A 23656-nucleotide genomic window follows, 5' to 3' on the forward strand; every position below is an offset into this window, starting at 1 on the left:
AAAAATGCAAAAATCAGCCAGGTGTGGTGGTGTGTGCCTGTAGTCTCAGCTACTGGGAAGGCTGAGGTGGGAGAATCGCTTGAACCTGGGAGTCAGAGGTTGCAGTGAGCTGAGATCGTGCCGCTGCACTCCAGCTTGGGCAACAGAGCAAGACTCCCGCTCAAAAAAAAAAAATATATATATATATATACACACACACACACACGCACACACACACACACACACACTCAACGATTTTTCTTGCTTTGTCATACCTGTTTAGCAAAACGCATACCTCTTTGTCTTTAGTTTTCCACCCACTTTGTGCCACCACCTTTGTAGCTATACATGGCTGGAAAAAACAATCATAACTGGTGTAATAAGGGCTCAAGTGGGCCCTGATTGCAGCTCAGCAATCGTATTACATGGCAATATTTACTCATTGTTCATTTACTCTTTCCTTTTCTTAGGTAGTTATTTCTTACCATCTCTTTGATCCTCAGATTGACACTATCCACCTTTCCCATCTCTTTTGCCTGGATGGCTTTACATCGTATTTCACTAATGAAGTGGAAGCAGTAAGAGAATCTGTGTAAGTTCCCACCCTTGCATTTATACATACAATGCCTTCTCTCTTCAGGCTGTCAGCTCAGGCCTCAGTCCCTCCTTGTCTACTAGATGTCTTTTCCTCTTGCATACTGGAGAACAACATTCTCCTGCCTTTCTCCAACAACATCAAAATTCCCCTCAGGGGTAAAAAGTTAGTGGAAATGCCCTTCTTTCTTTTTACTGTAGGCCTGGCTGGTTGCTGTCAAAATGGGCAAGTTCATGAAAAAGTGGGAAAGTGGTGCTGGTCCTGGCTGGATGCTACTCTGGACGCAAAGCCATTATCATGAAGGACATTGATGATGGCACCTCAGTCCATTCTTACAGTCATGCTTTGGTAGCTGGAATTGACTGCTATCCTCACAAAGTGACAGCTGCCATAGGCAAGAAGATCTCCAAGAGGTCAAGGATCAAGTCTTTTGCAAAAGCTTATAACTGCAATCACCTCATGCCCACAAGGTACTCTGTAGATATCCTCTTGGACAAACTGTCATCAACAAGGATCTCCTCAAAGACCTTGCTCTTAAACACAAGGCGTGATGGGAGGCCAAGATCAAGTTCAAAGAAAGGTACAAGAAAAAAAAATCCCCTCTCTACTGGATCATTTCCATCAGTATACAAACAGACAATCATTTCTCCCATCTTAAACACAAGCTTTTGACTCTATTTCCTTCTCCATCACCTTGGCTCCCGTTTAGTACAAAACTCCCTGAAAGTGTTATGTGTGTTTATGCTTATGATTTCCAATTTTCACATTCTCTCCTGAACTGGATCTGTTCATGTTTTTACTCCCACCACTCCACAGAAATAGCTCTTGCCACGGTTACTTCCTTATTATCTTTCGAGGGTCTCAAGACTGAGTACTTGGACCTCTTCTCTTCATGCACTCCTTGTGATGTTCTTCTCAAGGCTTTAAATATCAACCATACGCCAATGACTTCCAAACTTATTCCTCCAGTGTCCCCTGCTTACCAACATCTGTACTTGGATTTCTGATAGGCTCTTCAAAAGTAATGTATCTGAACCCCAACTCCTTCCTGTCCACCCTGCCCAAACCTGGGCCTCCTGTAGTCTTCCGCATTTATAGTAAATGGCAGCTCTGTCCTTCTGACCAAAAACCTTGATTCTTCTCTTCTTTCTCACCATACATCTAATCTTTCAGCAAATCCTGTTCTGCCTTCAAGATATATTCAAACTTCAACCATTCCCACCACCTCCAGCACTGTCACTGCTCCAATCCACTATCATCACTCACTTGGATGATTGCATTAGCAATCCAGCTGATCTCCCTGCTTTTCACTCTTAGTTCTTAATATGGCAGCTGGAGCGAGCCTTTAAAAATACACATCAGATTCTTTTAGGTTGTGTCTATCCAATGCTCAAAACCCTCCCATTCTATCCCATGCTCAAAACCTTCGCATTCTCTTAAGTCTTTGCAATGATCTACCTTACCGTCTCTTCCCACCCCCTACTGTACTCCCTTAACTCTCTGCCCTCTGCCATCATTTTCCACCGCAGTCATGCCATTCCTGCCCCTGTGGCCTCTTCTGTGTTCTCTGGATGGATATGCCAAGCACACTCTGGTCTCCAACATTTGTACTGTCATGCACTGCATAATGATGTTTTGGTCAGTGATGGACCATGTATATGATGGCGGTCCCATGACATTATGATAGAGCTGAAAAATTCCTATTGCTTAGTGATTGATGTTAGAATTGGCTGCAGAATTCAGAACAGCAACATGCTTTGCAGGTGTGACTGTACGAGCAAAAGGCTATACCATTTAGGCTTGTATAAGTACACTCTGTGATGTTCACATGATGATAGACTCACCTGAAGACACATTTCTCAGAACGGATCCTCCGGTCATTAAGTGATGCATGACTGTACTTATGTTCTGCCTGTAATGCTCTTTCCCTAGCAGCCACAACAGCTTCTCCCTACCTTCTCCTCAGGTCTTTCCTTAAATGTCACCCTCCCAGGGAGGCCTTCTCTGGCCTACTTAAAATTGTAGCTCCCCCTCCTCCCTACTGACCCCCAGCATTCTTTCCTCCACTTCCTGCTATCCTTTCTTTCATGGTAGGTATTACCATTTCACATGGTATACAGTGTGACTTATTTTGTGCATGTGTGTGCCTGTCTCCTCTCCTCTAGTCTGTAGGCATCTGTGACCCTTTTTCATCTGAAACTGGTATCCTTCATTTGAGGAATGTTTTCTTGAATTATTTTATTAATGATTCGCTTCCTTCTGTTTTCTCTGTCTTCTTTCTAGACCCGTTCTTCAGATGATGAACAGCTAAGATTGGTCCTCTTACTTTTTAAAAGTCCTCCTTTTTTTTGTCTTTTTGCTTTCTTGCTGTGAGATTTCTGCAACTTTATCTTCCAGTCCTTACATTGAGTTTTTCATTTCCATTATCATTTTTTAACTTCAAGGAGCTCTTTTTTTAGGTTCTCTGAATATTAGTTTTAAATAATGGCATTCAGGTTTTTATTGTGGTTGCAATACCGTCTCTTAACTCTGAGATATCACTGTTTTTTTTTTTAAGTTTTCTTCTCCCTGTGGATTCTCTTATGTCCTCTGAATTGCCTTGTTCTTGCTTGTTTTGGTCTCCATCTTTTATGTTAGGGGCATTCTTCAGGTGTTTGGTGATCCCTGAGTGTCTGATCATAGCTAAAAGCAAAGCCTTAACTAGCTGATTACAAACTTGTGGCTATGCTTGCTAGTATGGGGTTCACTATGGAGTGAATTGGGTGGACAATTGGGGGACTCTGATGTCAGTGTCTTTAGCTCCTTCTCCTTGGGCTGGTCAGATTCTCCAGAGAAGGATCATCTTACCATCTTCTTGCAGGGTACTAGTCTGGCTGCCAGTTTTTTAGGAACCAGTGGGAAAAAAGGTCTGGGGGAGGGAGGTGTCAGTATTTGGCCTATAAAGAACCCTGTGTTTTCTGAAGGGTAGCCTTATTATCAACTATACCTGATGCTCCCTAGTCCACAGATCCTCTACTTACCCTTCTGCCAGGGCAGAGTCAAGGAAAGTCTTAAAATTACTCACAGAGGCTAGGTGTGTTAGCTCATGCATGTAATCCCAGCACTTTGGGAGGCTGAGGTAGGAGGATCCCTTGAGCCCAGGAGTTCAAGAGCAGCCCGGACAACACAGAGACATCTCTTTCTCTTTGTGGGTTTATGCCTTTTAAAAAATTTCAGTCCATTCACTGATGTTTTAGTAGGGTTTCGGGAAAGAACAGAAGTAAATGCATAGTTTAATCTGTCATCTTTACCTGGAAGTCCCCCCAGCTGAGGTTTTATGACCGCTTAAACAACTGAAAACTGTTTGGGTCAGTTAACATTGCAGAGAGCTTGTTCTTGGCATCCATAGCATACTATGCCGCCCTTCAGTTTTCATCTCAGAAATCTTAGGGAGATAGTGACTAATCAAGGCAGGGAACTGTGACACCAAACAGTGATATGCATAGAATCTGTTATGTGCCTAATTACCCTGCAGTAGTAAGGCTACTTAGGAACCATCATGGAAGTAAATCAATTTCTGGGTTTGACGCATGAGTAAGTTGGCAGATTGCATCTGGGCTGTCTGTCTTGTCTTGAATTGTAAGTTTCTGGAGCCAAGGCAAGCACTTAGAAATGCTGTTTGCAAATTTAAAAAACATGCTTATAGGGTGTTAAGGTAATCTTTTGTATTTTATCATCACTGACAACCGGGGCTAGAACATTATTTTCAAGTGCTTTTAAATTCTGAGAGTTTCAAAAAGATGGACACCCTTGGGCTTGAACTGTGCAGTACTTAATTATGCTCTTAATAGTTTTCACCACTGGATTCCCTGTATTAGGGAAAGTTTTATACCTGGGACATGATTGTGTCAAACGTATTTTTGACAGTTTTTGATGATTTAACTGAACAAACTTTTTTTTTTTCTTGAGATGGAGTCTCACTCTTGTCGCCAAGGCTGGAGTGCAGTGGTACGATCTTGGCTCACGGCAGCCTCTGCCTCCCGGGTTCAAGCGATTCTGCCTCAGCCTCCCAAGTAACTGGGATTACAGGCATGTGCCATCACACCCAGCTGATTTTTGTATTTTTAGTAGAGACCGGGTTTCACCATGTTGGCCAGGCTGGCCTCGAACTCCTGACCTCAGGTGATCCACCCACCTTGGCCTCCCAAAGTGCTGGGATTACAGGTATTAGCCACCGCGCCTGGCCTGAACAAACATTTTTTTGACCACCAGCTATCTGTTACATGCTATGAGTAGTCATAAAGGGCATGTAACATATTGCATATTGTGAGAAATAAAAGGAATTTGGTCTAGTTTTTTAAAAACCTGTCTTAAAAATCTTATTTTTAAAAAATTACAAATCTTTTAGAGACAGGGTCTCACTATGTTGCCCAAGTTAGTCTTAAACTCTTTGCCTCAAGTGATCCTCCCACCTTGGCCTCCCAAAGTGCTGGGATTACAGGTGTGAGCCACTGCTCCCAGCCTCTTTTTTTCTTTTTATTAGTCTTGTTGATATGAGAATTGTTGGAGATTCTAGGAGTCGCCTCTAACTCCGTGCAATAGGTACCATATTTTCTGCCCAGTGAGGTCTCAAAAAGATTATATTCTCAAATTAGTCCATTTTTTTAAATCTTATGGACAATGGTAAATAATTTGCAATGTTTTCTTTTCTTTCCTTTTTTTGAGACAAGGTCTCCTCACTTTGTTGCCCAGGCTGGAGTGCAGTGGTGTGATCATAGCTTACTGCAACCTCAACCTCCTGGGATCAATCAGTCCTCCTACCTCAGCCTCCCGAGTAGCTGAGACTACAGGTGTGTGCCTGATTCATTTCTTGTAGAGGTGGGGTTTTGCCATGTTGCCCAGGCTTTTTTTTTTTCTTTATTGTTTTTATTTCTATTTTTTCTAGGACTCTGATCAGGTTGGGCTTTGGTTTTGATATGTTTTTAAAGCAATCGTTTAGATTATAGAATAATAGTGTGAAAGCACTGCATTAGTATTTCATTGACCATACATGGCACTGCATTAATGCTGCATTAAAAAACTTTGTGTTATTATTTTATAAATCGATATATGAATTACAGAGTTAAAAAAAAATTTTCATCTTGAAGCTGAGGGAAGATTAAGGTAAGTTTACTAAACTTGGTAAGAATTTGCTTAAGCACATTCAACAAAGACTAGGATGTGTTCAAAGTATATAATACCTCAACCTTAACCTTGACATACAGGTTAAGAGCTCATGCCCAGGGGCCAGACCTGAGATTGTACCCAGCCCCTCCTCTGGCTGATTGTGTGATACTGGGCAACTCCCATCAGCCTGAATTTCCTTTCCAATAAAATGAGGAGATTAATAGTACCCATTTCAAAGGGCTGTAAGGATTAAATGAGATGTATGTAAAAGCCTTTGGCACAGGGCCTGTCACATAAGTGCTCTTTAAAGGTTGGCTATGCCTGGGCACGTTGGTTCACACCTGTAATCCCAGCACTTTGGGAGGCCGAGGCAGGTGGATCACTTGAGGTCAGGAGTTGGAGACCAGCCTGGTCAACATGGCGAAACCCCATCTCTACTAAAAATACAAAAATTAGCTGGGCATGGGGGTGGGCACCTGTAATCCCAGCTACTTGGGAGGCTGAAGCAGGAGAATCACTTGAACCCGGAGGCAGAGGTTGCAGTGAGACAAGATTGTACTACTGCACTTTAGCCTGGGTGACAGAGCCAGTCCCTGTCTAAAAAAAAAGAAAAGAAAAAAAAAGTTGCTATGGTTGAGACTATTATTAGCACATTAGCACATATCATTCATATGTAGCATGCTTCATTTTATTGATTTTCCTTAGATACTATTCCTATTTCCTTGACAATGTAAAGAGTTCAACTGAGGTAGCTCATTTATTCTTCAGTATTTTTCCCATTTTTTTCTTTCATTAATTCATAATGCTTTATGCTGGTGTAATGATAATAGGGTGTAGACCTCTCCAGGGCTGTTGCTGCTCTGCCCATTAGCAAGGTTTTAGAGTTGGAAGTGACCTGTGAACAAGGGGTAGGGTTATTCTCTGAAGACTAACATGGTTTGAAGTATCTGCCACTCACCGGATCAGGCAGAGCAGGTCCAGGTAGGCTGTTCTTGCCATGTCCACTTGGGCACCAGACAGGAAGGCGTCATGGAGAAAGTCACCCGAGTTAGTCAAGATTCCGTGTATGGCATGGAGGTCACAGAGGCGCTTGAGCACCTGCTGAATCGCTGGTTCATTTTCTAGTTTCTCCAGAGCTTCTGTAAAACCCTTCACAGTGACATAGTAGCAGTGCACCTACAAAGACACAAAGATATGTTCTCCTGATTTCTGGTTTTCTACGCCAGAAGTCACCCTGGAAGCGTGGCAAGATGGCTGGAATAAACTTGAGGCATGATGTGCTTCCCAGCAGGCTGATGAGCAGCTGCCTTTTCTCCTAGCTCACTCTGGGTCTGATCAAGGCGTTTTGATGTTGTGTATATGTGTGTGTGTGGGGGGCGGGGGGCGGGGACGGGGGGGACTGGTGGGCTTTGAAACATGGCCCTTGTTTTCTTTTGCTTGGAGCGGTTTCAAGTAGGTTGGAAAGTGGAAGGAAAGAATACAGGCATATTGGAGGCTGGCCTGGGGAAGGTGGAGGACAGCACCACTGTTCTTAAGAAATTAGCTATTTTAAGGCTGGGCGCGGTGGCTTACGCCTGTAATCCCAGCACTTTGGGAGGCCAAGGTGGGTGGATCACCTGAGGTCAGGAGTTTGAGACCAGTATGACCAACATGGTGAAACCCTGTCTTTACTAAAAATGCAAAAATTAGCCAGGCATGGTGGTGCATGCCTGTAATCCCAGCTACTTGGGAGGCTGAGGCAGGAGAATCATTTGAACCCAGGAGGCGGAGGTTGCAGTGAACCAAAATCATGCCATTGCACTCCAGCCTGGGCAATAAGAGCAAAACTCCATCTCAAAAAAAAAAAAAAAAAAAAAAAAAGAAAATAGCTATTTGTTGTCTGCTGTGTTCAAGTCAGTGGTGTGTGTGTGTGCGTGCACATGTGTGCGCCATGGGGTGAGAAAGTTTCAAGATATATATGAAATTTATTCCAGCTAGAGTATAAACTCCTTAAGGTAAGCAGTGCTGTTATTTAGCCCATATGTAATGGTCTGGCTGTGGCAGTTGTTAAAATAATACTTTAATACCAGCTGGCAACTGTCCACTGCCATCAACCCTGTGAGAGCCCCTTCTGCCAGATGGACTCCTTCCCGAAGAACCCCTCCTTCTCTCCACAGCCCAGCAACTAAAGGATTAATGTTTGACCCAGCAGGAGGCCTTCAGGACCTTGCTTCCCCTAGGGCTGAAGTCCATTTTGATTGGTTGGTGCCTTGTCCTACTGGTTGTAACATATTTTGAACAGTCTGCATCTCGTCAAGACAAGCACACACAATTATTTTGTCAGGTAGGATATATGAGTTCTATAAGGGAGAGCAAGGAAGAGAGAAAGTATAAAGCAGTGCTTCTTAATTGTTTTTTCTGAGATAGAATCTCACTCTGTCCACCCAGGCTGAAGAGCAATGTTGCAATCTTGCCTTGCTGCAACCTCTGTCCCACTGGGCTCAAGTGATTCTCCCACCTCAGCCTCCTGAGTAGTTGGGACCACAGGCACACACCACCATGCCCGGCTTTTTTTTTTTTTTTTTGTATTTTTAGTAGAGACGAGGGTCTTGCTATGTTGCCTACACTGGTCTCGAACTCCTGAGCTCAAGTGATCCTCCTTCCTTGGCTTCCCAAAGTGCTGGGATTACAGGCGTGAGCCTCTGGACCCTGCCCTGCCTCTCAGCTTTTTATGTGCATATAGATCACCTGGGGATCTTGTCAAAATGCAGATTCCAGGGCAGGGCCTGAGACTGTGCATTTCTGACAAGGTCCCCTGTGATGCCCATGCTGCTGTAGTGATTTTCAGTAGCAAGACTTAGAGTGTCTTGGGGGTTCGGCTGGGCGCGGTGGCTCACACCTATATCCCAGCACTTTGGGAAGCTGAGGTGGGCGGACCACTTGAGGTCAGGAGTTCGAGACCAGCCTGGCCAACATGGCAAAACCCTGTCTCTACAAAAAATACAAAAATTAGCCAGGTGTGGTGGTGCACACCTGTAATTCTGGCTACTCGGAAGGCTGAGGCACAAGAATTGCTTGAACCTGGGAGGTGGAGGTTGCAGTGAGCTGAGACCATGCCACTGCACTCCAGCCTGGGTGATGGAGTGAGACTCTATCTTAAAAAAAAAAAAAGAGTGCCTTGGGGGTTCAAAGGAATTCACCCAGGCGGACATGAGTTGGGGGAAAGGTCATTCCAGGCAGGGGGAACTTTATGTGCAAAAGGCTGTACCTTCAGGAAGCTGCAGGCAATTTAATGAGGCTGAAGTGTGGTGGTATAATGAGGTGATGATGGGGAACCATGGAGGTTAGGGTGGACTCATACCTGGGGCCCAGGTCAGTGAAGGGCTGTGAATAACATGGTCAGAATTTGCTCTGTGGGACTGGGAGTCTTCAGCTGGGCAGTGACCCGATCCGCTTTCTCACTTGGAAAGAACTTGTGTTTCCTAGGGGGCCCTCACACAGGTGCTGACAACTCCACTTTGCCATTCAGACATGGTGTGCTCACAGCCATGCTGGGCTTGCAGCATTTGGCTGTGGAAGGTGAGCAGATGTGCTGTGTTGCCTCTGCTGGCCCCAGTAGCCTTTGTTGCTCAGACTGGGTCCAGCTTGGCAGAACTGCGGACCCGCACTCCTTTTCCTGTCCTAATCTGAGAGCCACATCCTCAAATGCTCAAGGCTCTGAGTTGAGGAGTGGAGTGATGGAGAGCTGCCCAAGGGCCTGGGCCTTAAAAAGCAGGATGAGGATCAGAGACAGAGGTGACCTCTACACTTTGGGGAAGGGCTGAGCTGAACCTTGGCCCCACGCTCTGAGCACAGTGAACATTATTTACATTGTGTGTGTTGGTTTAAATCTTGCCTCCTGTCTAATTTGGGGGTGGGGGTGCTCGCTGCCTCTCTAAGTTTTACTCATTTAATCTTTATTAGAATCCTACAAAGTAGGTACTGTTATTAGCTCTATCTTGCAGACGAAGAGACTGAGGCTCTGAAAGATTAAGTTTTTTGCCCAAGGTCATGGCTAGGAAGTGGTAGCAGTGAGATCCACACCAGGGCTGTATTCCTAACCCTGTGTGGCCAAAGCCACAGGAGACTGAGGCTGGATTATAATGAGGCCAGCATTTGTTCCCATGGTCCTGGAGACTGACATCTCTTCTGGTCAGAGTCGGAATTATAGGACCACAGCCTGACAGAGCCTAAAGGGCTCTTCCATGCCCCTTTGTCTACAGACAGGGAAGTTAAAGCCCAGAGAGGGAAGGGGCTGCCTGAGGTCACACAGAGCTGGGACCAGAATTTAGCCCGTGGCTCCCCCTTGTCTACTCTTCTGGCAGTATCATCCCCTCTTCCCTCAAGTTGCAGTTATCTCTACCTGCACATTTATGGTTTCTAGATGGGGCCCAGTTGGGTGCTGAAGCTTTCTGTAGACTAAATAACCCCACAAAGCACAGAGAGTACAGAAAGCCCTATCCATTATGACCTTGGAGACTCAGCTGGGGCACCACCTCCCCAGGAAGCTGTCAGGGACGTGTTCTTCCCCCGCAGGCTGGCTGGCTGTCACCCTCCATCCCCCCAGAATTTGTTGCTCACCTCAGTCACTCATCACACCCTCAGTGGTGTGGGAAGGGAAAGCATCTGGACTCAGCTATTTCCTACCTCTGGGACCTAACTCCTGAGTTCTCTTTCCTCACCCTTGAAGTGGAAATAATGTCAGTCTCCCTCCCAGGGCTGTGTGGATTAAATGAAGTAACCCTGGCAAGCAGCATCTGGTTCATTTGAAGGCAGGCCATAGGTTTGGAAAATGAATGAGTGGATAATGGGTGGTTGTGGTTCCTGTTTTGGTGATCCAGTGAAAGCAGGAAGCCTTGGCTCACCCTCTGTGTTGACAGGACAGTTAGCACAGCAGGGGGTGCCCCTGCTGTAGGCTGAGCAGAACTGAGGGCTGCAGAGGTAATCCCGTCACGTGTGGTGTGGTGGAGGTCGTGGGTCACGTGGTGGTGCTCAACGTCCAGCCTGCCTGACCAGCCCTGTCCCACGAGGGCCTCTGCAGCCCTTCAGGGCTCTCCTGTTCCAAGGCTGCCATTTTCTGGGTCTGAGGCCTGAGGATTGGCGTGATCACTTTAGTTTTCCAGTTATTGGCAGTGCCAGAGTCCCAGCTGCCTCAGCTAGAACTCAGGAGTTGTTCTTACCTCTTTCCCACCCCAGCACTCTGAGGCCTGTCCCTGCCTTCTTCCCCCTTAGCATCTCTGATCTACCCACTTGTCTCCAGGCCTTCTGCCATGCTCATGGTCAGGACCACCCTCAGTCCCGGTTCAGACTTGCTCCTTTCTAACTTGCTCCCTTTCATTCCATCCTGGGCAACCTGCATGATTCTTCTAGAATGAAACTCATCACTTTACCCCACCTCCAAACAAACTCAGCAAAGGCATTGCAATGAAAACAAAACCCCAACTTTTCACAGTGGTGCAAAAGGTCAGAGGCCTTGCCTGTCTCTCCTTCTCCCCTTATCTCAGTCCTTCTCCTTAGGTCCTCCTTGGGAGATTTGCACTTCCTCCCAAGCACACCAGGATCCTTCTTGCTGCCTCCTTTTGCACGCGCAGCTCCCTTTGCCTGGAAACTTTTCTCTCCAAAGCTGCCACCCCACCCTTTAGCTGGCTAATTTCAGCTTATCCTTGAAGTCTTAGCCGATATGCCACTTCTTTTGGGAAGTCTTTCTGACTCCTCCAGGTGGGCAGAAGTGTACCTGCTCTGGGATTCCATAGCAGCCTGTATTTCCCTGTCATGGTGCTTCCTTGATTGTAGCCGTGCATGGGCAGTGGCTTCACTGTTGAGCACCCAGGTCAGTGCCCAGGGCAGAGTGGGTGCTCAAATATTTGCCGACCGACTGTGAATTATGCAGAAACACAAAACGAGTGGAAATGGAATCAGACATCCAAGGATTGCCTGTGGGGCTAAGGGGAGACTTGACCTGCTTTTCTATCTGGGAGGAAATATTTGAACAACCTGAAGCAAATCCAATAACACTGCCTCATTACCTTTTCCCCTAAGAGCTGCCAGCAAGATTGCTTTGGAGTTAAGTCCTTTAATTAAAATACCCTGGACTAAAGCCTTGGAAGTGAAATGAGGGCAGCCGCCACTGAAGCAGAGTTGGGGAATAATGGCAGAGCCCGGATTTTCCCAGCAGGGTAGCCTGCCTGGGAAGCAAAATGGATCCCTTTCAGCTTCAGCTGGCAGGCGCTCACCTTAGCAGCCTGGAGGTGTATGACAGTGGTCTGGTTCCAAGCCTCGTGCTGGTCAGCTCCGGATTGCGTCAGGGTCTGTAAATGCTGCACTGAGTCCTTTATGAGCCTGAAGGCCAAAGCAAAAAAGGTTCAGCTTCCTGACTGAGTGGAAAAGACAACTGATGGGCTTCCTGTGGTCCCTCAGAAGTAGAAATAATGCCTGTTTATTGACCACTTATGTGCCATAAAGCTAAATGATTGATATTTATTATCTTTTTAACTCTTTTAAGGGCAGGCACCCCCCAGTTTGCAATGGGGAAAACTGAGTCCCAGAGAGGTTAACCAATTTGTCCAGGGTCACACAGCTAGTAAGGAGTGGAGCCAGGATTTTGACTTATTGTTAATCGCCATGTTATAAAGCCTCAGGGCCACAGGCCAGGAGCTGTCCCCTATTTCTAATGCAGATTCCAGCCTCACACCAGTATGTTCAGGCCTTTTTGTTGACTGACGTCCTATGGCCTGAGCAAGGAGAATGGTTTTTCTGTAAAGGCTAGAGAGGCCCGTCGGTCACCTAGCCTGCTGCAGGTTCTACCCAAGGGACCTAAAAACAAAAAGAGAAAACCAACCTTTGTCCTGCAAACCACTAAATTAGTCATTAAATAACCTTTAATCCCCTCTTATTTTCTATTCCCTGCACATCCATGACCCTTAGAATTTGTGTGTAAAGCAAACTGTTTATTAAGCAATATGTTTTTTGCTTTGTCAGGGAATAGATAAGCAGATGTCACATTGAGTTTCAAGCAAGGAGAAATACCATGACACTTTAATCACCTCGAGCAGCCTTATTTTCCCCTCCTCAAATCTCCCAATTGAAATGTTAGCTCTATGAGTTTGGGGTGTTTATCAGGCCTATTTACTGATAGGTCCCTAATGCCTAGAACAGTGCCTGCCATATTATAGGCAGTTAATAAATATTTTTGGAATAAATAAATGAATGTTCCAAGTTGCTTGTGATCTTGAAATAACTATTAACCATCCCTGGGACCACACGTTGGGATATAAGACCTCTTATTATATACTGAAAATATGTTTTTCCAGTTTGTTTTTGGTGTTTCCTTTTTTTTTTTATTAAAATTTTTTGTATTTTTGGTAGAGGTGGGGTTTCACCATGTTGCCGAAGCTGGTCTCAAACTCCTGAGCTCAAGCAATCCTCCCACCTCGACCTCCCAAAGTGCTGGAATTACTGGTGTCAGCCACCATGCCCAGCCTGTTTTCGGTGTTTTAATTTGGGGGCAGCATTCAGAACGTTTTCTTTTTAGGTAGTTAAACCTCCATCTTTTCCATGGTGGTATGTGTGTTTGGTCAGGACCTCTCTATTCCCAGCCCCTGGCATATTTGTTCATTCCTAACACATAGTAGGTACTGAACAATATTTGTTGAATGACAGAATGGATGAGTCCTTGGTTTTGTCCATGTTCCCTGGAGCCTACTAGACCCTGGAAATAAATGAATTCTATCCCGTGATGTAGTCATATTTTCAAAAATTATTTTTAGATTATGGGATATTTCAAACATATGAGTGAGTTTTGCTTTATTTATTGGTATTTGCATATCAATACATTTGTAGTATTTACATATGGGTACAGTCGTTGTATTGCAAATCACCATAGGACCCTAGAGATTTTAAAAATATCTCACTGGCCAGAGGTGTGATGTCCTTCTACTACTGTGACCAGGATGGGGAAGTGACGGGGGTCCATGGCTGATGGGGGGGGGCATCCCCTCTCTCTGCCCATGGTGGCAGGAACTGAGAGGACCGGGGAGGCTAGGCATGGGGTGGTTTTTAGAACTGAATCCACGAATGTCCACCCAACCAATCCAAAGGCCCTAGTGTGGCATGGAGCCTGTGCCCAGGTGGGATGGCTGATTTCTCAGCACTGGCTTACCTTACTGCCACATGTGCCCAGGCCGTGGTGTAGAGCTCCGGGCAGAGGAAGTCGGCTGCCCTCTGGGCTGGACACCTGGCCAGGTCAGGTGCGGTGAGATATGCGACAGATGGAGGGAGAGATCTCTGTGGCGTGGAGCCAGGGGACATCTGAGTCTGCAGGTAGCTCTTCACCAGGAACCTGGGGGTTGGAAGAGGAGGCAGGTGAGAGGGCAGAGACTCTGTGAGACAGCCCAGCACCCCTCACTCCCAGAGACAGGCAAGCTCATGCTAGGTTCCAGCCTTCCCATGGGAGAGCCAGGTCACCAGGCCTCTGCCTGGCCTCCCTCCTGAGGGTTCCCCCTCGGGCCATCCTGCCTCGAGGCCCTCAGTCAGGCATACCCCAGGACCTGTGGAGCTGGGCCAGACACTCTCTGATCCTGAACATAAACCCTTCTGTGATCTGAGCAAACAGAATTTTCCATCAGAACACTGCGATTTTGGGATTTATAATGACTTGTACAGTGACTGGGTGGAAATTAAATTTTCTTAGCTGAAAAAAGAAGGATAGAGGCAAGAATGCTAACAGGAGTAGGAGGATTATAGGTGACTCTCAACTGCTGCTTTAGGATAATCCAGTGGTTACAGGTTCTGGGCTTAGACAGCCCTGGATTCCCATACAGCCTCGCCGAGACCTGTGTGATGAAAGAAGCTTCACCTCCCAAGTCTCGGTTTCTCTAGCTCTAGGTGGGGAGGACAGTTCTCATCTGATTGAGGGTTTGTGAAATGGAATGAGATGATATTTGTAGAGTGCTTGGCACAGTGCAGAGTACATAATATGTGCTATTGTATTCCTTTTCTAATTTGGAAAAAAACCAAGGGATGTTATATATTTTTAAAAATATAATAAATGTTGTTTTTCATATTTGCCAGTGAACTTCTTTCTCCTTGCATAGGGAAGCATTTGCCCTGTTTGGTCACCTGAGAATAGGTGAGGATGAGGCTCTGTCGGCCTCCAGGGCCCACAGACCTAAGAGGGATGAAAAGAAATCGCCTGTGTGGAGGAAGCTGACTTGGCCATTGCTTGGAGCCTCTGTGTGCAGGCTCTGCACCAAGCCTAGGCGATGCTAAAGCGAGCAAGGTAGGGGTAGTCCCTGCCCTCAGGGAGCTCCTAATCTAGTTGGAGAGTAGAGCTAAAAAGGTGAACAAAAAAATGAGACAATGATAGATTGTGAAACTGCTCCAAAGGAAACAAGGCCATGTTGGGTGGGAGGGGATCAAATGCAAAGGCCTCCTGGACAGAAAGAAGTGTGTGGCCGGCAGAAGTGAGCAGAGGTGGCTGGGTGCGGTGGCTTGTGCCTGTAATCCCAGCACTTTGGGAGGCTAAGGCAGGTGGATCACCTGAGGTCAGGAGTTGGAGAGCAGCCTGGCCAACATGGTGAAACCCCATCTCTACTAAAAATACAAAAATTAGATGGGCATGGTGGTGTGTAATCCCAGCTACTGCGGAGGCTAAGGCAGGAGAATTGCTTGAACCCGGCGGGCAGAGGTTGCAGTGAGCCGAGATTGCACCACTGCACTCCAGCCTAGGTGACAGAGTGAGACTCCATCTCAAAAAAAAAAAAAAAAAAAGAAGAAGTGAGCAGAGGCAGGAGGTGGTGAGAGCAGGATGGACGGGGAGGCAGGGGTCAGGTCACATGGACCTTGCAGGCCACAGCATAGAATATGTCATTTTCCTATGAGCACTGGGAAGCCGTTGAAGAATTTCAAACCAGAGAAAGATGTGATCCTCCCTAGGCTCTGAAAAGATCCCTCCGGCTGCCTGTGGAGAAGCAGGACAGGATAGAAGCAAGAGACCAGGGAGGGGTCTGAGGCTGTGGTGGAGGTGAGAGAGGATGGTGGCCTAGAAGTGGATAGGTTAGTCATACTGGGGAATTGGACAGCTCCCAAATAGCACTTCGCAAAGCCTGCTCTTTTTATGGGCCTCAGACGGAACCCTCCACCCAACAGAAGCTTGGTGGGTCCCCAAGGACTTGGGCAAAGGCCTGGGTCAGCCTGGACCTTACCTGGCCACCTGCAGGTAGAGCACTGTGTTCTCACCCTCGTAGGTGCAGGAGGCCAACAATTTGGTGACCAGTGATGGCAGGCCACTCAGCTTTGAGTAGCCATGTCCGCCACAGGCTCTGCGGCACATCTCAGCTCCCTGGGTGCAGAATTCTGACATCATGGCCTTCATGCCCGTGCTCAGTGCGTGGAGCTGTGAGAACACGGAGGGGGGTTGGGCGGTGTTAGGGGGCCTCCCCCATAGGGACCAACCCTGTGCACCACTTACTGAGCATCTACTCATGCCCAGCTCAGCTCTGAGGTAAGAAGTGTTTCCTCTGCTCACAACTTTATGAATGAGAAGGCGGGTACTCAGCTTATGTGACTCACCCAGAGGCACACAATTAGGCAATGTAGCTGTAGGGGCATAAGAGTGAAGGAAAACCTGGCCTGGCCAGTGTCTCCAGGATTGGGAAGAGGGTGCTGCCTGGATTGGGCCCACAAACCTCCAGGAGTTACGGATTTTGCTGGCATGGGTTTTAGAAAGCTAGCTTATGAGGATGGGTGTCCACTGTAAGCCCACTTACTGGGTTGTAGGAGGGTGACAGGGTCTGAATGTGTCCACCTAAAATTCTTATGTAGAAATCCTAACCCTCAAGGGTTAGGGCTAGGATTAGGAGGTATTGATGATTAGGACTAGGATTAGGAGGTATTATGATGGTAGTAGGAGGTGGGGCCTTCAGGAGGTAATTAAGTCATGAGGGTGGAGGCTTCATGAATGGGATCAGTGCCCTCATGAAAGAGGCTGCTTCTGGCTGGGTCTGGTGGCTCACACCTGCAATCCCAGCACTTTGGGAGGCCAAGGCAGGTGGATCACGAGGTCAGGAGATCGAGGCCATCCTGGCCAACATAGTGAAACCCCGTCTCTACTAAAAATACAAAAATTAGCTGGGCGTGGTGGCGTGCACTTGTAGTCCCAGCTACACAGGAGGCTGAGGCAGGAGAATCTCTTGAACCTGGGAGGCGGAGGTTGCAGTGAGCCAAGATTGTACCACTGCACTCCAGCCTGGGTGACAGAGTGAGACTCTGTCTCAGGAAAAAAAAAAAAAAAAAAAAAAAAAAAAGAAAGAGGCTGCTTCTACCATATGAGGACACAGCAAAAAGACGGCCGTTCAGGAAGCAGGCTCTCACCTGACACCAAATGCACTAGTGCCTTGACCTTGGACTTCCCAGCCTCCAGAATTGTGAGAAATAAATCTGTTTGTTTTTCTTTTTTGAGACAGGTTCTCACTCTGCTGCTCAGGCTGGACTGGAGTGCAGTGGCACAATCACAGCTCACTGCATCCTTGAATTCTGGGCTCAAGGAATCCTCCCACCTCAGCCTCCAAAGTAGTAGTTGGGACTACAGGTGTGTGCTACCACACCTGACTAATTTTTCATTTTTTTTTTTTTTTTGTGGAGACGGGGGTCTCACCATCTTGCTCAGGCTGGTCTTGAACTCCTGGGCTCAAGCAGTCCTCCTGCCCTGGCCTCCCAAAGTGCTGAGATTACAGGTGTAAGTCACCATGCCAGGCCAATTTCTGTTGTTTATAAACCACTGCTTTATGGTATTTTGTTACAGTGGCCCCAACAGGACAGAGGCTGCTGGGCAGCAGGCCTGCTTTCAGATTTTGGTTCTTGAAGCCCCTGCCTATCTTTGGAGCTTTCAAGTCCTTGGGAGGAAAGTTATGTCCCTTGATCTCTCTGTGCCTCATTGCAGTTGGAAGGGTTAATGAGCAGTGCTTATAAAGCATGGTAGCCTGGACAGACTGAATTTTACTATATATGTAAGTCCACAATGCTTTACCTGAGACCTGTGAGCCAGATGTGTTTAGGAATCAGAGTAACTTTTGGATTATAGAGAGGCCAAGTGGCATTTAAAGTGCATTTTATATAATAGCCCCAGTGGGGTTTGGGGCAGCTTTAGTGATTAAACACATTAATAATTTTACTGCAAAATGTATTCACACTCAGAGGGATAAATCAGGTCAGTTCAGGTCAAACTATGCCACCAAATGAGTTCCAAACAACTGTTTTTCAGAGCTTTTCATGTTTCAAATACACATCAGGGGTTGTGGACCTGTGTTCTCTACGCTAGGTGTGATTGTTTTCTCTTAGCATGTTTGAAGCTCTCTGGGGGCTGGTTGTGGGTAAATTTATATACCAGGGTGCCGTTCACCCAGACGCCCTGGGATGCTGAAAGCTGGGAGAGGTGGGGGTGGGGAGTGCCCATGGGGATGGGGCTGTGGCTGCTCCCCAGTGAGTGGAACAATCTTAGCTCCCAGCGCCTGCCCCTCCGCAGACAGCAGGTACCTCAGGCAGGAAGCTGAAGTCTTGGTTCAGAATGGCAGTGTAGGAGTGCTGGAAGAACTCCAAGAGGCTGACTGCCAGGAAATGGAAGGCATAACTGATGGCCAGCTGAGGAAAGAGTTTCTGCTGTTGTGTCTGGTAGTCCAGGACCTTTGCCTCTGGGTCACTGAAGGGAAAAGAACCAGAAGATTTAGATCACTACCTGTTGTGTCCACCTTCCCCTATCCCCGACACTATAAAAACCTCAAAAACAGACAGTTCCTTAGAACTCATTGCAAAACTTGAACTGACACGAGGCCATTGATAATCCTTTAAAAATCCCATCTAACATGAACATCCACACATTTCACTGCAGGAATACTGACACATTTGTTGGTGGGTACTGCCCCTTGTTAAGGGAGGCTTATAGAATTCCAGCATATACACAGTATTATCCTAAAACCTGAAAAGTTCTGAGACTCCAACACATCTGGTCCCAAGATTTCAGGTGAAGAGTTGTGGCCCTGCACCTGTGATGATTTGAACCTGTGACCTTCCACTGCCCGTGTGCACTTGCCGCGTGCTGAGGAATATGTCAAGCCTAAACAATAACTCTTAGGATGTAAACTCAGGTCTGATGGAACCCCAAGGAAGGGACTGTGTCTGCCTTATCCGCTGCTATGTCCTCAGTGCCCAAGGCTATGTCCAGCATTTAGGAGCTCGCAGTAACTGGATTGAAAGAGGATGTGATTACAAGAAGCCTCCTCTCCAGACAGCAGCTGCTTACCTGGCGCATCTTTCTTATAACCACCCTGGGGACACTTCTGCAGCCCAGATAAATGGGCCTCGGGCAGGACAGCAGCAGAAGCCCCTTCTTCCCAGTGGCCCTGTCCTCCAGAGAACTCTTGCAGCCCGGATTCTGAAGCCCAGGCCAGGCGAGGGCGCTGTGAGCTTGCCAGAGGAAAGGACCCTGGGCTGAGGGCTTAATGTGCCTTACTGCATTTCACCCTCCACACCACACTGAAAGGCCGCTTCTGCCACACCCATTTTGTAGCTGAGGAAGCTGAGGGATGAAGTGAAATGGCCGAGCTGAGTGTTCACAGAGGGTTCAGGCAGCCCTTGCTATTCTGTGCTGTGGGGTGGAGGGAGTGGTAGCAACACAACCAATTACAACAAAAGGGATCCAGACTAGACATACCAGTGGGATGCTGACAGCACAGCTGGACAGAACGAGCTCAGCCACACACAGTCGATATGATATTGGATTTTGCTAGGCTCGGCCTGACAGAATCAACTCAGCCAGCCATAGTCTGATGCAGCTGGCAACTGGCTGACCCAGACCCGTCCAACCCGTCACAGCCGCACAGAACATGGCTGGACTCGGACAGACACAGAGTCAGACAGACCTGGTGCTACAGGGCCAAAGACACTATCACATAGAGCCCGATGGGGGCCAGGCACTGAGGATGCAGGTTAGGCCGGCTGGTCAGCCCTGTTAGAGGCAGCCAGAGAGACCCCTCTGACATGCCCAGATGGGGCCAGGCTGGGTAGATTTTGTGTTTGTGTGTGTGTATGTGGTGGGGGGCATTGCCTGCTCCCAGCACTCTGGCTCTGGCAGAAGGGTGGTGTCAGGGGGAGGCACTGTGGGACCAAGAGGCAGCATATCTGCGGTAGTCAGTCACTGGGCACCCCTTGCCTGGGCCGGAGCCGGGATTGGCGGCGGATGACCGAGTAGCGCATGGCGATGACACAGGCCTTCTGCAGTATAGGGAGGATCTCCCCTGACAGCAGCTCCACCCGCACCACCACCATGGGAAGGTAGTTGCTCTGTGCTGTACCGAGTTTGACGTAGGTGCCATCTGGCAAGACCTGTGTGGAACAAGGACGGGCACAAGTTCTGGGCCAAGGCTTCCCAGGATGCCCTCGCTTCTCCAGAGCTGTGGGGCTCCACACATGGAGGGCACCTCGCCCCTCAACCGGCGCATCTGGAGTTGGAGTGTTAAAATACCAGGCCATTTCCCCAAGTGCCCTGCTTCACAGTGCCTCTCCTGGGACACCCCGGACCTCCCCACGACTCATAACTAAAGGGGTGATGCCTGGCAGAATTGGGACCTTCAGAACTCCTGCTGGCATTCTGGCTGGTATCTGTTGGGCGATTGGCTGTGTCAGGCCTCACTGTGGGTAAATATTATGCAGATCACCTCAGCCCTATCCTCTCCTGGGGCTGCCACCCCACCCCACGATTGCTCTGTCAGCCTATGTGACGAGCATTTCTGCATGAGAGGTCTGAGGCTCTGTGCCCAAGATCATACTGCTCCTAAGCAGGGGTTTCACCCCTATCTGTGGGATATCAGAGCCTCTCTTGGGGGAGGAGGTTATGTGGCCCAAACTAAGCTCTATGGAGGACCCAGGCCCAGCCTGCACAAAGCGCAGGTCCCCTCTCCAGGAAGTACAAGTCCCCAGCCTCCCCAGATCTGTAACCTGTGCAAAGCGACTCAGCATGTTCTCCCTGGGGACCCGCACATGGTTCAGCTGCAGGAAGCCATTGTCTGTTTGATCAAAGTCCATCTTGGGTCCGATGTCCCCAATGATGATTCCTTGAAGGAGATGGAGATGAGGACACCTATCAGTTGAGAGAGTGCTTGCTATGTGGCAGGTATCATACACACATTCCAGGTCACAGCAGCCTGTGACACTGGGATTATTGTACCTATTTTGCAGGTGAACAAGCTGAGGTCAGAAAGATGCTAAATCTTGCTCAAGTTCACCTAGCCAGTTAGCACCAAGTCTGTCCAACTGGACCGCTCCCTGCCCAAGGGAGACATGTCTTAGCTACTCCTGTGGCCCTCTGGGGCCCCAGGTCAGGGGGGCCACTTGGGCTCTCCTCCTGGCAGGGTTCCTTGAGGGAGCATTATGGGCTTACCTGGCAGTGGGGTGTGGTCCTGAAGACTCCGGATTGGCACAATAAAAGCGTGCATGCCCTGCCTGGCTCCTGAGCAGATCAGCTGGGCCTGGACCAGGGCGTGGGTGGCTGACCGTCCCACTGAGGGCAGAGAGAGTAGCGGCCCGTCACAGGAAGACCTGCGCATTGCTTTTCCCAACCAACCCAGCCTCCTGGGGCTGGGGTTTTGGATGGGTACCTCTGGGGCCCTGAAAAGTCACTGATCAAAGAGAGAGGGGATTGCCCCCAAAGAACCAAGCAAACCTAGCGGCGTTGGCAAAGGCACTGTGAAATGATCCAGCTTTTTTTTTGCCCCCCCAACTATTAATGAATTACTCTGTCATCAACCTTATAATAATGAATACAGATAATTATCATTTATCAAAATCCAGGTGGCGCTAGACCCTGTGATAGATGCTTTCCAGTTCTTGCAGGGGAGAGAGGATCATGAGTCCCATTTTCCCGTTAAGGAAACAGGCTCAGAGAGTAGAGTGACACACTGAAGGTCATTGGCCTGGAGGGGCAGAGCTAGGATTCATCTGTACCCTGGTCTGTCTGATCTAAAAGGCTGGTTTCTTTTGTCTTCATTTTTGACGGTGGTCATTTATTTTCTCTCTCTCTTTCTGTCATCACTCTCTCATCTCTCTCTCTCTTTTTTTTTCTTTTTCTTCTTTCTTTCTTTCTTTTGTTTTTGAGACCGAGTCTCACTCTTTCGCCAGGCTGGAGTGCAATGGCCTGAGCTCGGCTCATTGCAACCTCTGCCTCCCAGGTTCAAGCAATTCTCCTGTCTCAGCCTCCCGAGTAGGTGGGACCACAGATGCCCGCCACCACACACGACTAATTTTTGTATTTTTAGTAGAGATGAGGTTTAATGATATTGGTCAGGCTGGTTCAAACTCCTGACCTCAGGTGATCCACTCACCTCGGCATCCCAAAGTGCTGGGATTATAGGCATGAGCCACCGCACCCGGCTCATGTCTCTCTCTTATGTCTCTGGTCTCTGCCTGTGTCTCCCTCTCTCTATGTGTCTCTCATCTCTGTCACTCTCCTGCTTTAGTTGGGCTCAGCATATTTGTTTTAATTTTTTCCACACAACGTGTGGGTCCCCAAGTGCCACAGATGTGTCCTTGGAGGTGAAATTCTCAAGTTTGAGGAAGGGGAAATCCCTCCTTGGGGCTTGGTAAATCACCAAGCCTCAGGGACGCTTGATGTGGCCGCCACCTGGTGGCCACAGCAGGAGGTACGGCGTTGGTGGCCTGATGGGGGCTGGTGGTGGGCGTGAGCCTTCCTGGGTGTCTGCAGCAGGGGCAGGCAGGCGTATTCTTTCCACTGTGTCATCACAGGGCCTGTGCTCTGGCTGGTGGCAAGCTCTGCCACTAACTCGGGAGATGAGAGGAACCGGGGTTGTGAGGAGTGCCTAGGACTAGACCAAGTGTGTGTGTTTGTGCGTGTGTGTGAGTGAGGCCTTGTCTCTCATGGATCGATTGTCTCCTCTACTTCAAAGTTCCTTTGGGGACTTTCCAGCCACTCACTAATGAAATGTTTAATATCCCACCTATTTTACAGAGTAAGAACCTGAGGCTCAGGTTGGTGAACTGACTTGCCCAAGGTCAGCAGCCTAGAACGGAAAATCAATCTGAGGTCTGTTGGACCTCAAAGCCAGTGCTACTCTGCCCTCCAACATTCTTCTACTTGGGGAGAGATAAGGAAGGGGGGTGGATGTATACTCACGGTCTCCAGGCCACCATTTGGTGGCAGTCAGCGTGGGGCTGTGTATCACAAACTCCTGGGTGGCTGCGTCATAGGTGGCTTCAGTCTCCAGGCCCTGAAGATATGTCCCTTAGGATCAAGGAGGGGTGTTAGACATTGGCCTGAGGTGGGGTTCTTACCTGTGAAGCTGCTTCTAGGTGGGTCTGAACTCTTAGGCAACAGCGCAGTATGGAGTGGGGCCCAGCTACCAGCTGTACTTGCAGGCAGTTCTCCCCTTTCATCTGTGGGCTGTGTGTGGGACACACAGTCCCCTATAGCCAGTCCGTGAGAAGGGGTGGCTGCTGATGTTTCCAGAAGGAACGACTTGCCCCACTGGGAGCTCATACAATACGTGCAAATTAGAAGGCGGCACCCCTTCCTCAAGACCCTTGACTGCCAGCTGCTGGAATGTTTTCTTATTAAACATATGTCCCTCGGAGCATATGAACCTATGACTACCTAGATGTAAATGGGCCCTCTGGAGTTTTGCAGTGCACAACCTAAACACCACACGCAGCAGTCCTAGCTCACCATGTCCCAACTCTGTCTGTGCATACGTTGCGATGATCTGGATGTTTTTGCAGAGTGGGTCCCATTTGGCAATCTGCTCCTCTGAGCCCAGGCTCCTGAGGGCTCTCACGAAGACTCTGTGTATATTTAAGGCCACGTCTCCAGAAAGGGCTCTGTTGGGGAGAGATGCTGTAGTTGAGTAGCTTATTGGA

At 48.1% G+C, this 23656-nt stretch overlaps 1 protein-coding gene across 2 annotated transcripts in view; it reads right to left on the reverse strand.

Annotated features, from left to right (window-relative positions):
• The window catches only part of ACOX2 (acyl-CoA oxidase 2), a 32112-nt gene that overhangs the window by 5323 nt on the left and 3133 nt on the right, over positions 1–23656 (reverse strand). For both annotated transcript variants that reach the window (XM_516559.7, XM_024355549.3), the window contains exons 4-13: positions 23466–23617; positions 22917–23024; positions 21168–21287; positions 20726–20841; positions 19941–20113; positions 18269–18431; positions 15940–16130; positions 13896–14075; positions 11971–12076; positions 6678–6895 (exon numbers count right to left, since the gene is read on the reverse strand). In XM_516559.7, coding sequence (XP_516559.2) covers positions 6678–6895; positions 11971–12076; positions 13896–14075; positions 15940–16130; positions 18269–18431; positions 19941–20113; positions 20726–20841; positions 21168–21287; positions 22917–23024; positions 23466–23617 — 1527 coding nt within the window. The remainder of the gene's footprint in view (positions 1–6677; positions 6896–11970; positions 12077–13895; positions 14076–15939; positions 16131–18268; positions 18432–19940; positions 20114–20725; positions 20842–21167; positions 21288–22916; positions 23025–23465; positions 23618–23656) is intronic.

Source organism: Pan troglodytes, chromosome 2 (genome assembly GCF_028858775.2).
Source record: "Pan troglodytes isolate AG18354 chromosome 2, NHGRI_mPanTro3-v2.0_pri, whole genome shotgun sequence".
Lineage (NCBI taxonomy): Eukaryota > Metazoa > Chordata > Mammalia > Primates > Hominidae > Pan > Pan troglodytes.